Below are 18,127 nucleotides of genomic sequence, written 5' to 3' on the forward strand. Positions count from 1 at the left end.
TTGAGCCACTGCGCCCGGCCTTTTTAAAAAATTTCTAGAAATTTTTAAAATTCTCAACGAAGTGAGAACCTAGAGATAGGGTCTTGCGATGTTGGCCAGGCTGGTCTCCAACTCCTGGGCTCAAGCGATTCTCTTACTTCAGCCTCCCAAAGTGCTTGGATTACAGTCATGAGCCATCATGCCCAGCCCCAGTCCTTCTTTATTTTTACCTGTTTACATTTTATTTTATTTAACTTATTATAATTCTTTTAGAGACAAGGTCTCCCTCTGTCACCCAGGTTGCAGTGTAGTCGGGAGATCACTGCTCACTGCAGCCTTGACTTCCCTGGCTCAGGTGATCCTCCTGCCTCAGCCGCTAGAGTAGCTGGAACTAGAGGTGTGCACCACCATGCCCAACTAATTTTTAAATTTGCTGCAGAGATGGGGGTCTGGCTATGTTGCCCTGGCGGGTCTTGAACTCCTGACCTCAAGCGATTCTTTTGCCTCTGCGTCCCAAAGTGCACACCAGGCCCACATATCCTTTTTTAAATCAGAGTCAGCCGGGCGCGGGGGCTCACACCTGTAATCCCAGCACTTTGGAAGGGTGAGGTGGGTGGATCACCTGAGGTCAGGATTTCGAGACCAGCCTGACCAATATGGTGAAATCCCGTCTCTACTAAAAATTCCAAAATTAACTGGGCATGGTGGTGTGAGCCTGTAGTTCCCAGCTACTTGGGAGGCTGAGGCAGGAGAATCACTTGAACCTGGGAAGTGGAGGTTGCAGTGAGCTGCTGAGATCATGCCCCTGCACTCCAGCCTGGGTGACAGAGTGAGACTCTGTCTCAAAAATCAATGAGCCGGGCGCGGTGGCTCACACCTGTAATCCCAGCACTTTGGGAGGCAGGCAGATCATGAGGTCAGGAGTTTGAGACCAGCTTGGCCAATATGGTGAAACCTTGTTTCTACTAAAAATACAAAAATTAGCCGGGCATGGTGGTGCATGCCTGTAGTCCCAGCTTCTCGGGAGGCTGAGGCAGGAGAATCGTTTGAATCCTGTAGGTGGAAGTTGCAGTGAGCCAAGGTTATCTCACTGCACTCCAGCCTGGGCTACAGAGCTAGACTCCGTCTCAAAAAAAAAAAAAAAAATCAGTCAGTCAATCAATCAGAGTTATACTCTCTGCCTCCTCTGCCAGCATCCCTATCCCCTCAACCTTGATTTCAGAGGAAAACCCAGGCATGGGCCCTCTATCCTTGACCACCTGACATCCTCTGCTGTCCCTTTCAGACAGTTCAAGCCTCTTGAAAGATATGCCTCTTTCTCTCCCTGCTGTCTGGGGGTCCCTCACCAGTCACAGACTCCCCAGCTGTCAGCAAAGTACCTCCCACCCTGGTTCCCGGGGAGCCCGGCCAGGTGGGCCAGCAGGACACAGTTGCTGATCCTGGCGCTCATCAAAAGTGGCCTGGCCGGTGTAGGGGTGGCCCTTCCAGAAGCCTCACAGCATTGGCAGGCGGCCATCAGAGTTAGAGGCGGACAGGAGGAGGAAGTGAGAGCTGTTGCAATCAGGACAGAGGGACAGGGTTCCCTGGTGGTGACTGTTCTGGAAATCCCACTCGTGACCCGGTCATTTCGAGCACCCTCTTGCCTCAGTTCCCAGAGGAAGTCCTCAACTAGGGGGTGTCATTCTGCCCCCAAAGGACATTGGGCAATGTTTGGGACATTTCTGGTTGTCATGACTTGGGGTGCTCCTGGGCATGGAGTGGAGGCCAGGGACGCTGCTCAGTACCCTGCAGTGCCCAGGATGCCCCACCCCAAAGAACAATTCAAGCCCAATGTCCACGGGGCCGAAGGAGGAGCCCCTGAGTTAATTATTTGAAACAGAGTCTGTTCTCTGCTCACACCAGACACCAGGATAAAATCCCAATGGGGCAAATGGTATAAAGCAGGAAGGCCCCAGCACCTGGGATTCTTCTCCTCTCTCCTTCCCCACTCAGGGTGTGGGCTGCTTTGTTTGTTTGTTTGTTTGTTTTTTGAGCCGGGCGCGGTGGCTCACCCTGTAATCCCCAAACTTTGGGAGGCCAAGGCAGGTGGATCACCTGAGGTCAGGAGTTCGAGACCAGCCTGGCCAACATGGTGAAACCCTATCTCTACTAAAAATACAAAAATTAGCCAGGCATGGTGGCGGGCACCTGTAATCCCAACTAGTTGGGAACCTGAGGCAGGAGAATCGCTTGAACCCAGAAGGCCGAGGTTGCAGCGAGCCAAGATTGCACCACTGCACTCCAGCCTGGGTGAGAGCCAGGCCGGTTGCAAACAAAACAAAATTAAAACTATGAACGAAATCAGGATTTGCCAGAAGTAGCATTTTTGTTTGGTAAGAACAAAATTTAGTTTATACATGAAATATAAAATATTTTATTAAACCTCACTGCAAAGTGGCAACTTTTTGCTAAATTCATAGTCTACACACAAGCTATGTACCAGTATGTAACTGCCAAGAGTTATATCTTCGCTTACTAAATGCAAACTGCAGTTCATACCTGAGATTTTTTTTCTGGATTTAACCAGGAGGGGAAATATTTTTGCTGGATAAGTCCACATTTTAACTCAACAGGCGAAACAGTTTACCGAACTTAACCACCAAAGAAATCATTTTTTCCTTGGGAGATCCACATTTTAGTTCATACATGAAATGTGTTTCTGAATTTTAACTGGCAGGAGTAGTGTTTTTCCTTAGGGTAAGTGTTAGTTTCCACAGGAAAAATCTGAATTTATCTGCAAGGAGTAAAATTTTACTTAAGTCCAAATTGTACACGAAATATTTTACTAAATTTGAATATCTTTAACATTGGACGTTCTTTTTTTAAGAAACACTGGAAGCATTTTAAGAACTGCAAGACCAAATTTTAAAAAAAATAAAACCAGTAGTAGCGATGATTACCAGGTGTTACTGGAAATAATTTTGTCCTATGGGAGGATGGGCGCGTGTGGACGCCCCTCCCAATACCCGGGGGCCTACCCAGGGGAGGGGTCCCACTGCGTGAAGGGACCCTAGGGAGGGCGACGTGGACCACGACAGACAAATGGGCACTCGGAGACCCCCGAAAATCGACCCCAGCGAGCCGCCCACGCCCCAAGGCACGGTTGTGGGGGCGGGGACGACCCAGGGCGAGCGCAGCGCGTCCCCGCGCTATGGCAGCCCCGCCCCCGGGCGCCCGCAAAAGGACGCGCGCGGGAGGGGGCGTGGCCCGAGGCTCACCAACCAATCTCCAGAGCGCCTCTCCCTTTCCCTTTCCCTTCCACCAATCAGACGTTGGAAGGGGCGGGCGTGACTGTTTTTCCCGGCGGCCCTGCGGCTCTGCCTCTCGTGCGGCCGCGTTCCCGGCGGTGCGGGGGGCGTGGCCCGGGCGCGGCGTCTATAAAGGTGGGCGGCGGCAGCAGCGCCATTTTGCGAACGGCGAGCAGCGGCGGCGGCGCGGAGAGGCGCAGCGGAGGTTTTCCTGGTTTCGGACCCCAGCGGCCGGATGGTGAAATCCTCCCTGCAGCGGATCCTCAATAGCCACTGCTTCGCCAGAGAGAAGGAAGGGGATAAACCCAGCGCCACCATCCACGCCAGCCGCACCATGCCGCTTCTAAGCCTGCACAGCCGCGGCGGCAGCAGCAGTGAGAGGTGAGCGCCCCGCCCCCGTCCGAAGCTTCCAGAAGCGCCGGCCGCGCAGGCCCGCGGGGGGCCGTCCTCGGGGCGCCAGATAGGTCCCCGGCTCGCGAGATCCGCCCCTTTGTCAAGGCCAGAATCGTGCTGGGGACGAGGTAGGGGCAGGGGGGACCTTGAGGTCCGCCCGGCCTTGGCAGCGCTCGGGTCGGGTTTGGGGGGCACGGGTGCGGAGTTGGATTTGGGGAGCGCCGTCCGGGGCGCCTAATTTGGGGGTGGGGCATGAGTCGAAGGTGGGATTTGGGCGCAGGACGGGGAGTGTGGGGGAGGCGTGTGTGTTTTGCGGGGTTCGCAGGATGGGACTCGGCTTTGGAGGAAGGGAGAGGGTTGGATTTGGGGGGCGCAGACTGGAAATTCGGTTTGGAGGAGGGGTGTGCGAGCTGGTCGCATTTGGGAGGCGCAGGATGGGGCAATCTGGTTGGGGGCGGGGTCGGCCTTGGGGGGCTGGTCCGAGGCCAGGCAGGGCCCGCGGGGCCGGTGAATCTGCACTTTTCGGTCCCGGCCGTTGAGCGTGCGCTGCCGGAGCGGGGAGCGCTTCGCGGCGGACGAGCTCCCTTGGGTCTCCTGCGCCTCGATGTGGCCCCCGCACGCAACCGACCTCGTGGGCCCGGTTTTTCGCCCCAGAGCGAGTCGGTCTGGATGGCAGGGGACGCGCGGGGCGAGGCTGCGCACGTAGACGGCACCCAGTGGTTCTCCGCGGGGGCCGTCGGGGAGCTGGGGGTCGCGCATCCCGACAACCCAGCAGCGCTCTGGGAAGTCCCCCGCCGCCTCGCGGGACGACGCGTCCGGCTTCCGGGGACGCGGGTGCCAGCTGCGATTGTGGGGGAGCCCGCGGCGTTTCGGTCGAGCTTCCATGACTGCGTCTCCCGAGGCGGGCGTCGCTCAGTCCCGGGGATCGGGAAGTTGGGCCGCGGTGCTGGCGGTGCCACGGTTTGGGGGCTGTGTAAAATGGAGGCAACTTTGGGGCTTGTTTACACCGCGCAGCAAATGGCTGCTGGCGCTGCCGGCTGCGCGATTGTGAAAATCTCCCCCGGGGCGCGGGGCCGCGTCTGCCTAGATGACGCAACCGGGAGGGCCCGGGCCCGGAGCGGGGGCGGGCGGGGGGCGGCCAGGAGCAGTAGCGGGGCGCGTCCTGCGCGACGTCAGGCCAGGCCCGCCCCCTCCTCGCGGGGACAAGCAAGGGGTCCAGATTCTGACCGCAGTGCAGGGTGGAAAGGGGAAGCCGCGGCCGAGCTGAAAAGGGGAAGCGCCGGCTGGCGCGGTGGCGGCGGGGGTGAGGCTCTGCTCCGGCGGGGCTACGTGAGGGGAAGGGACCCCCCCGCCCTGGGAGGGTTGGGCTATCCCGGGCGGCGCCGCCCGAGACGTCGGGGCTCAGTGACCGATGCCGTTGTAGGTGCTTGGGTCAGGCGTTGGAGCTGCCCTCGGGAAGCCCCGGGGGTGTGGGGCCAAGTAGGCCCCAGCCTGAGCGGGGCGGGGTCCTCTGGCCGGGGCAGGGGTGGGCGGCCGAAGACCATCCGGGCGCCCTGGAGGGGTCTCCGCCGGGAGCCTGGCGCTGCCTGGTGACCGCATCTGCCTTCAGTTCCAGGGTCTCCCTCCGCTGCTGTAGTAACCCGGGTCCGGGGCCTCGGTGGTGCTCCTGATGCCCCTCACCCACCCCTGAAGATCCCAGGTGGGCGAGGGAATAGTCAGAGGGATCACAATCTTTCAGCTAACTTATTCTACTCCGTGAGTACCGCCGCGCCTGCCGCGCTGGGGTGGACGGGGCTGGGGCTGCTCTGGGGCCGCTGGCACTGGTTGTGCACTTCGCTGCCGGTACCTGTGATTTAATTTAATCCTGGGAACCCTTCTGAGTTTCATCAGAGAGGGCGCACAGTCTCCTGCAGCCCAGGCCTTGCTTGAGCTGAGCACGTCTTAGGCCCAAGCCTTAGCGCTGCCAGTCTCTTGCCCGTGGGGTGAGTCGGAGTTCTGAATTACGCCGCACCGTCCCCTGGACAGGATGATCGGCTGAATGTAACAGAGGAACTAACGTCCAACGACAAGACGAGGATTCTCAACGTCCAGTCCAGGCTCACAGACGCCAAACGCATTAACTGGCGAACAGTGCTGAGTGGAGGCAGCCTCTACATCGAGATCCCGGGCGGCGCGCTGCCTGAGGGGAGCAAGGACAGGTGAGGGGCAGGGACAGGCGGGGAGAGCTTACCCAGGGGAGCAGGGACAGGTAGGGCGGGGAGAGGTTACCCAGGGGAGCAGGGACAGGTAGGGGCAGGGATAGGCCGGGGTGCTTACCCAGGGGAGCAGGGACCAGGGTGGGGGTCGCTGTCCAAGGGGTACAGAGACAGATGAGGGAGGGCACTGCCTTCAGGCAGCAAATATGGGGGCCACCATCGCTTTGTGGGTTGGGATGGCCCCCCCCCTTTTTTTTTTATGAGAGGGAGTCTTGCTCTTGTCGCCCAGGCTGGAGTGCAATGGCATGATTTCGGCTCACTGTAACTTCCGCCTTCCGGGTTCGAGTGATTCTCCTGCCTCAGCCTCCCGAGTAGCTGGGATTACAGGCGCTCGCCACTCATGCTCAGCTAATTTTTGTGTTTTTAGTAGAGACGAGGTTTCGCTGTGTTGGCCAGGCTGGTCTCAAAACTCCTGATCCCTTGATCCGCCCACCTCGGCCTCCCGAAGTGCTGGGATTAATTACAGGCGCTGAGCCACCGCTCCTGTTCTGGGGTCCCTTTTTAAAAAGTGCATTCCGCCGGGTGCGGTGGCTCAAGCCTGTAATCCCAGCACTTTGGGAGGCCGAGACGCGGCCGATCACGAAGGTTCGGAGATGAGAAGCATCCTGGCTAACACGGTGAAACCCGCAAAGCCCCGTCTTCTACTAAAAAATAACAAAAAACTAGCCGGGTTGAGGTGGGGTGCGCCTGTAGTCCCAGCACTCGGGAGGCTGAGGAGGAGAAGGCTGAAACCGTGAGGCGGAGCTTGCAGTGAGCTGAGATCTGGCCACTGCACTCCAGCCTGGGTTGACAGAGCGAGACTCACCGTCTCAGAAAAAAAAAAAAAAAAAGTGCATTCCAAGTTTGTACCCTGGGTACAATGCACGTGGGTGGGTGCAGCGGTGCCAGGACGGCCCCACCCAGAGAACGATCTGGGCCCTAGGGGTACCCTGGAGTAGAGCGGGCTTCAGGGTAGCTGCTAAGGCCCAGGAGGTAGGTGGGCGGGTCGGGCTGGCCAAGACTCTGACGCGCGCTGCAGCTTTGCAGTTCTCCTGGAATTCGCTGAGGAGCAGCTGCGAGCCGACCATGTCTTCATTTGCTTCCACAAGAACCGCGAGGACAGAGGTAGGTGCCCCGCCTCACCTGCAGCAGGGTGTGTGCGGACACCTGCCCCGCACCTTCATTCTCAGCCCGCAGGCGTGGTCTCCCGGCGGGGATGCGGGGTCGGGTGGGGGCTCCTGGGAGTGGGGTTTCTGATGGCTTCTCCCCCACAGCCGCCTTGCTCCGAACCTTCAGCTTTTTGGGCTTTGAGATTGTGAGACCGGGGCATCCCCTTGTCCCCAAGAGACCCGACGCTTGCTTCATGGCCTACACGTTCGAGAGAGAGTCTTCGGGAGAGGAGGAGGAGTAGGGCCGCCTGGGGGGTGGGCATCCGGCCCGCCGGGGCCACCCCTTGTCAGCCGGGTGGGTGGAAACCGTAGACTCGCTCATCTCGCCTGGGTTTATCCGCATGTTGTAATTGTGCAAATAAATGCTCACTCCAAATTAGCGTCTATTTCTTGAAGTTTAATATTGTGTTTGTGATACTGAAGTACTTGCTTTAATTCTAAATAAAAATTTATATTTTACTTTTTTATTGCTGGTTTAAGATGATTCAGATTATCCTTGTACTTTGAGGAGAAGTTTCTTATTTGGAGTCTTTTGGAAACAGTCTTAGTCTTTTAACTTGGAAAGATTAGGTATTAATCCCTCTATTGCTCTCCAAAAACCAATAAAGTGATTACACCCGATGCACATGGCTCCGTGGTGGTGACGCCGGGGGCGGGTGGGTGGAGTGCCTGGGACCACAGAGGGCCCTGGGTGGAGGGGTCGCAGGGGACTTGTCACCAGGGCAGCTGCGGGACTCCTCCCACAGAGGAGACCCCCTGGACTGGGAGGCCTGTGCCCTCAGCTTGGCATCAGCCTTGCCACCGTTCACTTGGAGCCCCTTCCTGCATCGCGTCCGCTTCCGCCCCAGCCTGGGCCTGCGCATGGGGATGTCTGTGTTCCCAAATCCTTTGGGTCACCGTGTTACTGGCCGCCCCTGTGGCCCTGCAGCGCCGTTCAGGGCAGGAGGACTTCCGGCGGGGTCAAGGCCTGGAGCGCTTCCGGGTCTGCGACCCCCGCCTTTTGCGCGGCGCTGCGCCACCTGCCGGCCGCATCCGGCAGCATCACCCGGAAAATCAGGACCAGGCCTGGCCGGGAAACCGGTTGGAAAGAGGAGGAAAGGCGCTCCAAGAGATTGTAGCCTTGGCGAGCGGGGCAGGGGGATATTCAGCCGTTTGAGCATGGTGGGGTCGGCTGGGAGGATAGATGTGAACACAGACACTCCCAGCTCATTTGGGCAGTGCAAATGCAGAGAAGGGGCATTAGAGCTGAGGCGTTGCAGGATGAATAGGAGTCTGAACCAGAGTAGAGGGGGCTGTTTCCGGCGTAAAAAACAACTTGGGCCGGAAACAAAGGCGTGGAGGCCGGAAAGTACCTCTAGGGATAAATGACATGGGGTTGGAGCCTGAGGAGACTTTGGAAGAGACCTGTATGTATTCTGAGGCACTGGGGAGCCATGGGAGGTGTTTAAGCTGGAGAGGGACCTCATATCTGGGGTTGGAAAGATCCTCCCAGGACTGCCATGGGGAATGGAATGGAAGGGCAACTCTGAGTCTCCAGGAAGGAGGCCACAGGCAAGTGCAGTGCAGTGTGTCAGAGGCATAAAGACTGCATTCCCCTCCAGTGAGTCTCGTCTGTGCCTGTTTATTCCATCATCCTGCGGTATTAAGTGAGCACATACTGTGTGCCAAGCCTGGCCTTTGCCCCCAGGGAACTCACAGCCTTGGGGACAGTAACAGAGGAATAAATGCTCCTGGGAGTGGGCGGAGAACGAAGGGTAAGGAGCTAGCGAGGGCCCAGAGGGGGCACCTTTATTTTTTTAAAGTGGAACTGGAACAGTATGGCAGAGGGAACAGCCTGCACAGATGCTTGGGGGTGGGAAAGAAGTTAGTGTGTCATGGAGAAACAGGGAGGGAGGCAGGGTGGGCGCATGGGGATTGTGGGGAGGTGGCAGGGAGCCGCGGGGACTATTTTAGGGATGGTGAGTCCAGATGCCTCTGAGATGAGCTGGGTGTCTAAGGTCCCAGGGAGCCTTCCCTTCCTGTGTCACCACCAAGCAATTCTCCACTAGGGACATGCCCAGAATCGCTGGCCGTCTTCAGCACAAGGGGGTGCTCCAGGGCCAGGAATGCCTCTGCTCCTGGCATTGGCCTCTCACGGAGACAATGACAGGACCCACCGCGGAAGAGCGCCCTGGCTGCTGGGGAAGGCGGAATACAGAGAGACACTGATCAGCGGGGGTGTCCACACCTGGAAGTGGCCTGGGGGCCCTGGCTTTAGAGAGCTGCTGCCCACCCAGGAGGCGCTGGCCAGCCCCCAGCCCTGGAGGGGTAGCTGCACTCCTGGGAAGCCCTTGACCCACATCGCCAGCACGAGAGGGGAGACTCTGGAGGGGGGCACTGCTCTTTCTGCTGCGTCCCTGGACTCTGCAGGAAGAGGTTGTCCTCGCTATCATAGAGACGCTGACCTCAGCCCCAGCCCTGCCTCCTGGGCAGGCCTGGACCAGGTGTGTTCGCCCTGGGTTGGGTTCAGTCCCACAGCAGCGCCAGGGCCTGGCCCATAGAGGACTCGGTGGCCTCGGCCAGGTATTCACAACACAGCCAGTCCTCGAGGCTGGGCGCTTCCCCACCTGCGGCCCGCTCTGCCAGGCGCAGGACCAGCAGCCCACGGCGCAACCGCAGCCAGGGCCCGAGCGCCCTGAGCCAGGGACCGAGCGGTGCTCCGCGGTCGCGTACCTCAGACCCTGGCCCCCAGAGCAGCGCCTGCAGCGCGCCCCGCGTCCTGGACGCCGAGGGCTGCAAGCGGGTCAACTGTGCTGCCAGGCGCTCCAGGCCCGCGGCCAAAGGCGTGGTCGAGGGCGCAGCAAGGCCGAGCAGCTGGCGGAGGAGGCTGCCGAGCTGCGGCGCGTGGGGCCCGGGGAGCCCGGGGTCCGGGGGGCTGCAGGCAGACGCGGCCAAAGTCAGCGAGGAGTAGGCGCGGGTGCCCCGTGGCCACACAGCCCCGAGGTGCCGCCAGCAACAAGTTCTCCGGCCGCAACTCGACCAGGGCCGCGCCCCACGCCTCCAGGAACTCCAGGGCCGCGCTCAGCTGCAGCAGCACCAGGGCCACCGCCCACACGAACTCCTCCGGCGGCTGCGTGCAGGCCTCCACCAGCCACTGCGCCACTGTGCGCTCTGGCACCTCTGCTACCAGCGCCACCGCGCCTCTCCAGGGCGCCCCGGGCAGTGTGCCTTCAGGTACCAGGCCACACAACCCCTGCAGATTGAAGTGTGGAGACAGGGAGGCCTGCAGCTCCAGGCCCCACGGGTGGGGCACGTCCGCCCCGGGCTTGGGTACCTGCAAGGCAGAGCGGGTGTCGGGGCCTGGATCACTGGGCCCCCCCCCACCACTGCCTGCCCCAGAGCGACCTGCCACGAAGCCTCCCCCGCACACCCCCAAACTGCCCCCACTATGGTTGGGAGTCGGAGGCTGCCTGCATCCCTCCAGCAGCAGGAGGTCGATGTTAATTGGGAAGTTAGTCACCAGTAAGGACTTCCAGGAAAATTAAGCCAGGGAAGAAGATGGTGGCAGTGTCCCTGGGCAATGAGTTCGAAAGCAGATTCCTGGGCCGGGCACGGTGGCTCACGCCTGTAATCCCAGCACTTTGGGAGGCAGGGTGATCGCTGAGGTCAGAAGTTTGAGACCAGCCTGGTCAACGCAGGGAAAGCTCGTCTCTACTAAAAATACAAAACTAGCTGGGCGTGGTGGTGCGCCTGTAATCCCAGCTACTTCGGAGGCTGAGGTGAGAGAATCGCTTGAACCCGGAAGGTGGAGGTTGCAGTGAGCCGAGATCGTGCCACTACACTCCAGCCTGGGCAACAGAGTGAGACTCTGTCTCAAAAACAAAAAAACAAAAAACAGATCCCCGGCTAGAGAGGTGTGGGAGGGGTTTTGACAAGGGCTCCAAGGCCATATCCATGGCCCCACACTTTAGAAACATGGTTTCCTGGGTTAACTGTGTTGATTCACGTGTTAGTTGCAAAATAAACAAGTCTAATATGGTCTGGATCTGTGTCCCCGCCAAATCTCATGGCCAGTTGTAATCCCCCAGTGTTGGAGGTGGGATCTGGTGGGAGGTGACTGGATCTTGGGGCTGATTTATCACGAATGGCTCAGCACCATCCTCCTTGGCACTGTCGTTGAGATAGCGCGTGAGTTCTCGTGAGATCTGGCTGTGTAAAGGTGCGTGGCACCTCCTCCCTCCCTTCCTCCTGCTCCCACCATATGAGATGCCTGCTCCCGCTTTGCCTTCCACTATGATTGGAAGCTTTCTGAGGCCTCTCCAGAAGCAGAAGCCACCAGAACCATGAGCCAGTTAAGGCTCTTTTCTTTATAAATTACCCAGTCTCCAGTATTCCTTTTTTTCGTTTCTTTACTTTTTTGTTTGAGACAGAGTCTCACTCTGTCTCCCAGATTGGAGTGAAGTGGTGCAGTCTCGGCTCACTGCAACCCCCACCTCCGGGTTCAAGCGATTCTCCTGCCTCAGCCTCCAAGTAGCTGGGACTACAGGGGCTCACCACCACGCCCGGCTAATTTTTGTATTTTTAGTAGAGACGGAGTTTCACTATGTTGGCCAGGCTGGTCTCGAACTCCTGACCTCATGATCTGCCCACCTTGGCCTCCCAAAGTGCTGAGATTACAGGCGTGAGCCACTGTGCTGCCTAGCCTTTTTTTTTTTTTTTTTTTTTTTGAGACAGAGTCTTGTTCTGTTGCCCAGGCTGGAGTGCAGTGGCGCATTCTCGGCTCACTGCAAGCTCTGCCCCCCAGGTTCATGCCATTCTCCTGCCTCAGCCTCCCGAGTAGCTGGGACTACAGGCCCCCGCCACCTCGCCTGGCTAATTTTTTGTATTTTAGTAGAGACGGGGTTTCACCGTGTTAGCCAGGATGGTCTCAATCTCCTGACCTTGTGATCCGCCCGCCTCGGCCTCCCAAAGTGCTGGGATGACAGGTGTGAGCGCTGGGCTCCAGTATTTCTTTACAGCAGTGTGAGAACTGACTCGCAGAAAGGCCAAGTGAAACAAGCCCTGGGTTATGCCTAAACGGGACACTGGGGACACCTCAGAGAAGGTGGGGCCGTGGGTCTCACCTTGGCGACCAGGATGTGCCAGGCGTCCTCATGCACGCGCACCACGCGGTAGTACAGGGCATCCCCGCTCTCTACGCAGGGCGAGCTGTCCAGGAGGCGGAAGCCATGGCCGGGGCGGCAGGGCCCGGGGTGGCCCCCCATGAGCCGGGCACGGAGCCGGGCATAGATGGCATGGAGGCCCTGCAGCTGCCAGGCAGCCAATGCAGCATGCACAGCCTCCGGACTGTGCAGATTGCGGAGGGAGAGGCCCAGCGGGCCATCAGTCAGGCCAAAGGTCAGCTCTGCAGGGGGACAGGCTGTTCCCACCTCAGCCTGGCTCTCGTCCACACTGTGGGACTCCAGAAAGGGCCTTCGAGGCAGCTGTACTTGGATGGAGCTGGCATGGGGGGTCCTGCGGTTGGGCAGTGACTGGGTCCGGGTTAGGATCTTCTTGGGCAGGGGTGGGGGCAGGGGCTGTGGGTCGGTGGAGAGGGACCCAGGGGTCCGGGAGCGGCAGGCCTTGGAGGGCAGCAGGTGGGCACGGATCTCACCTGCAGGGAGAGACAGTGGGGAGGGTTGAAGACCGGTGGAGTGGGAACGGGACACGTGACTCCACCTCTCTGCCTCGGTTTCCCCATCTCTAACATGGAGGTAATAAGGCTGGTCGCCGGTGGCTCATGCTTGTAATCCCAGCACTTAGGAAGGTGGAAGCCGGGGCAGGAGGATCACTGGAACTTAGGGTCTGAGACCAGCCTGGGCAACATAGTGAGACCCTGTCTCTGCAAAAATTTAAACAAATTTGCCAGATGCAGCTGGGCGCGTTGGCTCGCGCCTGTAATCCCAGCACTTTGGGAGGCCAAGGTGGGAGAATCACGAGGTCAGGAGATTGAGACCATCCTGGCTAACATGGTGAAACCCCGTCTTTTCCTAAAGATACAAAAAATTAGCCGGGCGTGGTGGCGGGCGCCTGTAGTCCCAGCTACTCGGGAGGCTGAAGCAGGAGAATCGCTTGAACCTGGGAGGCAGAGCTTGCAGTGAGCCGAGATTGCGCCACTGCACTCCAGTCTGGGGGACAGAGCTTACAGAAGGGGAAACTGAGGCTCACAGGAGGATGGATCAGTTTCAGAGAATGGTGCCACCCAGCACTCAGCAACTCCTACTCTTACCTCCGTGACTTTGGGCAGGTGTCTCTCTGGCTTTTTTTTTTTTTTTGAAGTCTTGCTCTGTCGCCCAGCCTGGAGTGCAGTGGCCCAATCTCGGCTTGCTGCAACATCTGTCTCCTGGGTTCAAGCAATTCTCCCACCTCAGCCTCCTGAGTAGCTGGGACTACAGGCGCCCGCCACTATGCCCAGCTAATTTTTGTATTTTTAGTAGTGGAGATGGGGTTTCACCATGTTAGCCAGGCTGGTTTCAAACTCCTGACCTCAGACGTTCTGCCTGACTCGGCCTCCCAAAGTGCTAGGATTACAGGCTTGAATTACTGCACTCGGCCTTTTTTTTTTTTTTGAGATGGAGTCTCCCTCTGTTGCCCAGGCTGGAGTACAGGGGCTCAATCTTAGCTCACTGAAACCTCTGCCTCTCAGGTTCAAGAAAGTCTCCTGCCTCAGCCTCTCGAGTAGCTGGAATTACAGGCATGTACCACCATGTCTGGCTAATTTTTGTATTTTTAGCAGAGACTGGTTTTGCCATGTTGGCCAGGCTGGTCTTGAACTCCTGGCCTCAAGTGATCCTCCTCCTTGACCTCCCAAAGTGCTGGGATTAAAGGGTGGGATTATAGGCATGAGTTACCGTGCCCAGCCCCTCTCTCTTTTTAATGGTATATATTTTTTTCTATTTCATGACTCACTGCAGCCTTGACCTCCTGGGCTCAAGGGATCCTCCTGCCTCAGCCTCCCCAGTAGCTGGGACTGCAGGTGCTTGACACCATGCCCATCTCTTTTTTTTTTTTTTTTTTGTAGAGATGGGGGAGTCTCATTATGTTGCCCAGGCTGGTCTTGAACTCCTGGCCTCAAGGGATCCACCTGCCTCCACCTCCCAAGGTGCTGGGATTACAGGCATGAGCCAACACACCCCGCCCACCAACCCACAGGTTGTTTTTCAGCCCTCGCCCACTCCGGGCCTTCCTGAGGTCACTCATTTTACCGACTTCTGCTGTTCCCAGAGGCTGCGGCGTCCTCCACCCCCTGCCGCTCCCTGCACTCCCCGGCCCAGGGCTCCCCAGGGAGCTGCTCACCAAGGTTGCTATACGTGGGCTGAGTTGACCAGGTGGGGTCGTCGGGCTCGGGGGGCTCTGTGGGGGTCTCCCGGCTGCTCATGTTGCTGGGGAAAGGTCAGACAGGGGGCGTGGTGGGGTGGCGCACGCACAGGGCGACATGGGAGGGGTCTGTGAGTGCTGCAGCATGGGAGACCGTTGAGGCCCCCTGCTCCAGGGCCCTTGGTGAGAACAGGGGCACCCACACTCCACTCCCTTGTCCAGTTTTGACCCTGCTGTGTGATCTTGAGTGGGTTTCCTGCCCTCTCTGGGCCCCTGCTGTGTGATCCCAAGTGGATTTCCTGCCCTCTCTGGGCCCCTGCTGTGTGATCCCAAGTGGGTTTCCTGCCCTCTCTGGGCCCACTTCCTCAATCATGAGGCAGGTCTGTCACCCATCAATCTTCCAGGCAGTGGGAAGGAACCCCCACTGTGCGTTTGGGATGGGGACAGAATGTTTAGCCTGAGGACAGGTCTTTGGGGGTCAGTTGTCGGGGAGACAGTGTCCAGGGACCCAGGGATCCACGCTCAGGCCTCGTCCCTGAGGGCTCAGCTGTGCGGTTGCTGTCGGCAGCCAGGCCCCAACCCACCCCCGCCCAGATCCCAACCTGAAAAAGTGACCGCTTCTGTTCCAGCTCCCCGCTCCAGGAGCCCCCCTACCTTCAAGACTGGCGTGCCCTCTGGGGGAGGAGGCGTCCTTGGGGACAAACTCCCAATGGCCACAGCCCCTGGCCTCGCAGGAGGGGTCTGACCTAGCGCCGGCAGCTGACAGGAAAACTGTCAGACCGCAGCCCAGGGCGGGGCGGCGGCATTTTTGCAACACTTCCCCGCCAACCAAGGCCGCCCCCTCCCCTGCCTGCCCTCAGAGGACAATATCCCGGGCAGAGGGAACAGCCCGGACGGAGACCAGGAGGTGGGATCTGAAAGTCAGTAGCACCAGGGCTGACAGCCTCAGAGGCCAGGCTGGGGTAGTGGGCAGTGAGGAGCCCTGTGAGATGGGGAGAGGGGCAGAGCCGGCCCACCATAGGGAGGGCACAGAACGTGGTGGCGGCTGTCCCTGGAGAAGGTGAAAGTGGGGTCTGTGGGTTTCACTTCCCCGGGAACCGCCTCCCCTCCTGTGGCAGCATTTTGAGGAGCCCCCAGCGGCCCCCTGCCCGATCCCAGGGCCCCCGAATGTGGAGTGTGGGCGAGGACCCTCCTGGCTCTGCCGCGCCTGCTGTGTGACTGTGGGCAAATCCCCACCCCTCTCCGTGCTCTGGCAAATAAAGAAAAGCGTCTCCCACATCCCGCCTGGTAACAGCCGTGCCTGCTGGATTTTTCTTTGAAAAAATGGAATCGGCTCACTTTCCCCCTTCCCCCTTCCTCACTGCCTCGATGCATTTATTTAGAAAAGACGTTGTAGATAAAATCACCATAAATGGAAAAATCAAGAATGGAAAAAACCCAAGGAAAAGCAGATGCGGGGTGAAATTCCATCTGAAGTGTGTGCCTGTCAAAACTGTCTTCTTTTTTTTTTTTGGAGACAGGGTCTCACACTGTTGCCCAGGCTGAAGCTCAGTGGGGCAATCGCAGCTCACTGCAGCCTGGAACGAACTCCTGGGGCGATCCTCCAGCTAAGGAAGGATCCCACTACTCCTCCTGCTGCCCTCCTCCCCGCACCTTGCCTAGTCCACAAGACAGGAGGAGAGAGACAAAGCAAAAAGTTAGAAAGAAACAAAAGTGAGATAAATAGCCAGACAACCTTGGCACCACCACCCGGCCCTAGGAGTTAAGAAAAAGTAATAATAATAACATCGACCCCTGACCTAAACTACTTGTGTTGTCTGTAAATTCCAGACACTGTATGGAAAAAGCATTGTAAAGCTTTTTGTTCTGTTAGCTGATGCCTGTAGCCCCCAGTCACGTTCCCTACGCTCGCTCGATTTATCACGACCCTTTCACATGGACACCTTAAACTTGTGAGCCTTTAAAAAGGCCAAGAATGTCTTTTTCGGGGAGCTCAGCCCTTAAGACGCGAGTCTGCCGACGCTCCCGGCCGAATAATCCACTTCCTTCTTTAATCCGGTGTCTGAGGAGTTTTGTCAGTGGTTCGTCCTGCTACACCTCCTTGGCCTCCCAAAGTGCTAGGATCCCAGGTGTGAGCCAACCTGTCCGGCCCCAAAGATGTTCTTGCAGCAAAGACTGAGTGTGTTTCATGTGGGGTTCCCGGTCCCGTTTCCCTGAGGGAAATGGGCCCAGAGACAGTGTGGGCTCCATCTAGGGTCACAAAGCAGCTCGAGGCTGGGAGCAGAGGTCCACAGAGCCACTGCTGAGTCCTCCTGGCCTCCCCCAATCCCCTGAGAAGGGGGAGGAGGGGAAGGAGACTACCTTTCCCTTATGAACATCCTTCGAGTGGGTCCCATGCCACACTTTTTTTTTCCTTTGAGACAGGGTCTCGCTCCGTCACCTATGCTGGAGTGCAGTGGTGTGATCATAGCTCACGGCAGCCTCCGCTTCCTGGGCTCAAGTGATCCTCCCACCTCAGCCTCCTGAGTAGTCGGGACCACTGGCGTGCACCACCATGCCTGGTTAGTTTTTATTTTGTTTGTTTATTTATGGATTGATTGATTGATTGATTTTTTTGAGATGGAGTCTTGCTCTGTCGCCCAGGCTGGAGCGCAGTGGCCGGATCTCAGCTCACTGCAAGCTCCGCCTCCCGGGTTCACGCCATTCTCCTGCCTCAGCCTCCGGAGTAGCTGGGACTACAGGCACCCGCCACCTCGCCCGGCTAGATTTTGTATTTTTTTGGTAGAGACGGGGTTTCACCATGTTAGCCAGGATGGTCTTGATCTCCTGACCTCGTGATCCGCCCGTCTCGGCCTCCCAAAGTGCTGGGATTACAGGCTTGAGCCACCGTGCCCAGCCTTGTTTGTTTATTTTTGAGATGGAGTCTCACTCTGTCGCCCAGGCTGGAGTGCAGTGGTGCAATCTTGGCTGACTCCAACCTCTGCCTCCCGGGTTCAAGCAATTCTCTTGCCTCAGGCTCCCAAGGTACTACAGTCACCGGCTACCATACCTGGCTAATTTTTGTATTATTATTATTATTTTTTAGTAGAGTTAGGGTTTCACCATGTTGGCCAGGCTGGTCTCAAACTCCTGACCTCAGGTGACCTGCCCACCTCAGCCTCCCAAAGTGCTGGGGTTACAGGCGTGAGCCACCACGCCCAGCCAGGGCACAGAGTTTAAAATGATGCAAAGGCTGGGCACATGCCTATAAAAAAAATTAGCCGGGCATGGCGGTGGGTACCTGTAATCCCAGCTACTCTGGAGGCTGAGGCAGGAGAATTGCCTGAACCTGGGAGGCAGAGGTTGCAGTGAGCTGAGATCCCACCACTGCACTCCAGCCTGGGTGACACAGCAAGACTCCATTAAAAAAAAAAAAAAAAAAAAAAGGCCAGGCATGGTGGCTCATGCCTGTAATCTCAGCACTTTGGGAGGCCGAGGCGGGCAGATCACCTGAGGCTGGGAGATTGAGACCATCCTGGCCAAGATGGTGAAACCCCGTCTCTACTAAAAATACAAAATTAGCCAGGCGTGGTAGCCTGTGCCTGTAGTCCCAGCTACTTGGGAGGCTGAGGCAGGAGAATCGTTTGAACCCGGGAGGCGGGGGTTGTGGTGAGCCAAGATCATGCCAATGCACTCCAGCCCGGGTGACAAGAGTGAAACTGTCTCAAAAAAAAAAAAAAAAAAAAATTGC

The 18,127-nt window shown here is 58.0% G+C and overlaps 2 protein-coding genes across 2 annotated transcripts; one reads left to right on the forward strand and one right to left on the reverse strand.

Annotated features, from left to right (window-relative positions):
* The first annotated feature begins 3,400 nt into the window (after window positions 1–3,400).
* OAZ1 (ornithine decarboxylase antizyme 1) lies at window positions 3,401–7,683 on the forward strand. The gene is given in 6 exon segments (XM_017874889.1): window positions 3,401–3,647; window positions 5,269–5,326; window positions 5,328–5,414; window positions 5,685–5,857; window positions 6,933–7,018; window positions 7,168–7,683. Coding segments are annotated over 6 exon segments (687 nt in total). The 5' UTR covers window positions 3,401–3,501; the 3' UTR covers window positions 7,305–7,683.
* A 1,460-nt stretch (window positions 7,684–9,143) lies between these two features.
* Window positions 9,144–15,143, reverse strand: PEAK3 (PEAK family member 3). Its single transcript, XM_017874888.1, is given in 5 exon segments — window positions 9,144–9,967; window positions 9,969–10,375; window positions 12,165–12,694; window positions 14,377–14,462; window positions 15,052–15,143. Coding segments are annotated over 4 exon segments (1,419 nt in total). The 5' UTR covers window positions 14,459–14,462; window positions 15,052–15,143; the 3' UTR covers window positions 9,144–9,567.
* Window positions 15,144–18,127: the final 2,984 nt, after the last annotated feature.

The sequence above is a fragment of the Rhinopithecus bieti genome, unplaced genomic scaffold (assembly GCF_001698545.2).
Source record: "Rhinopithecus bieti isolate Rb0 unplaced genomic scaffold, ASM169854v2 scaffold_9769, whole genome shotgun sequence".
In the NCBI taxonomy this organism is placed as follows: domain Eukaryota; kingdom Metazoa; phylum Chordata; class Mammalia; order Primates; family Cercopithecidae; genus Rhinopithecus; species Rhinopithecus bieti.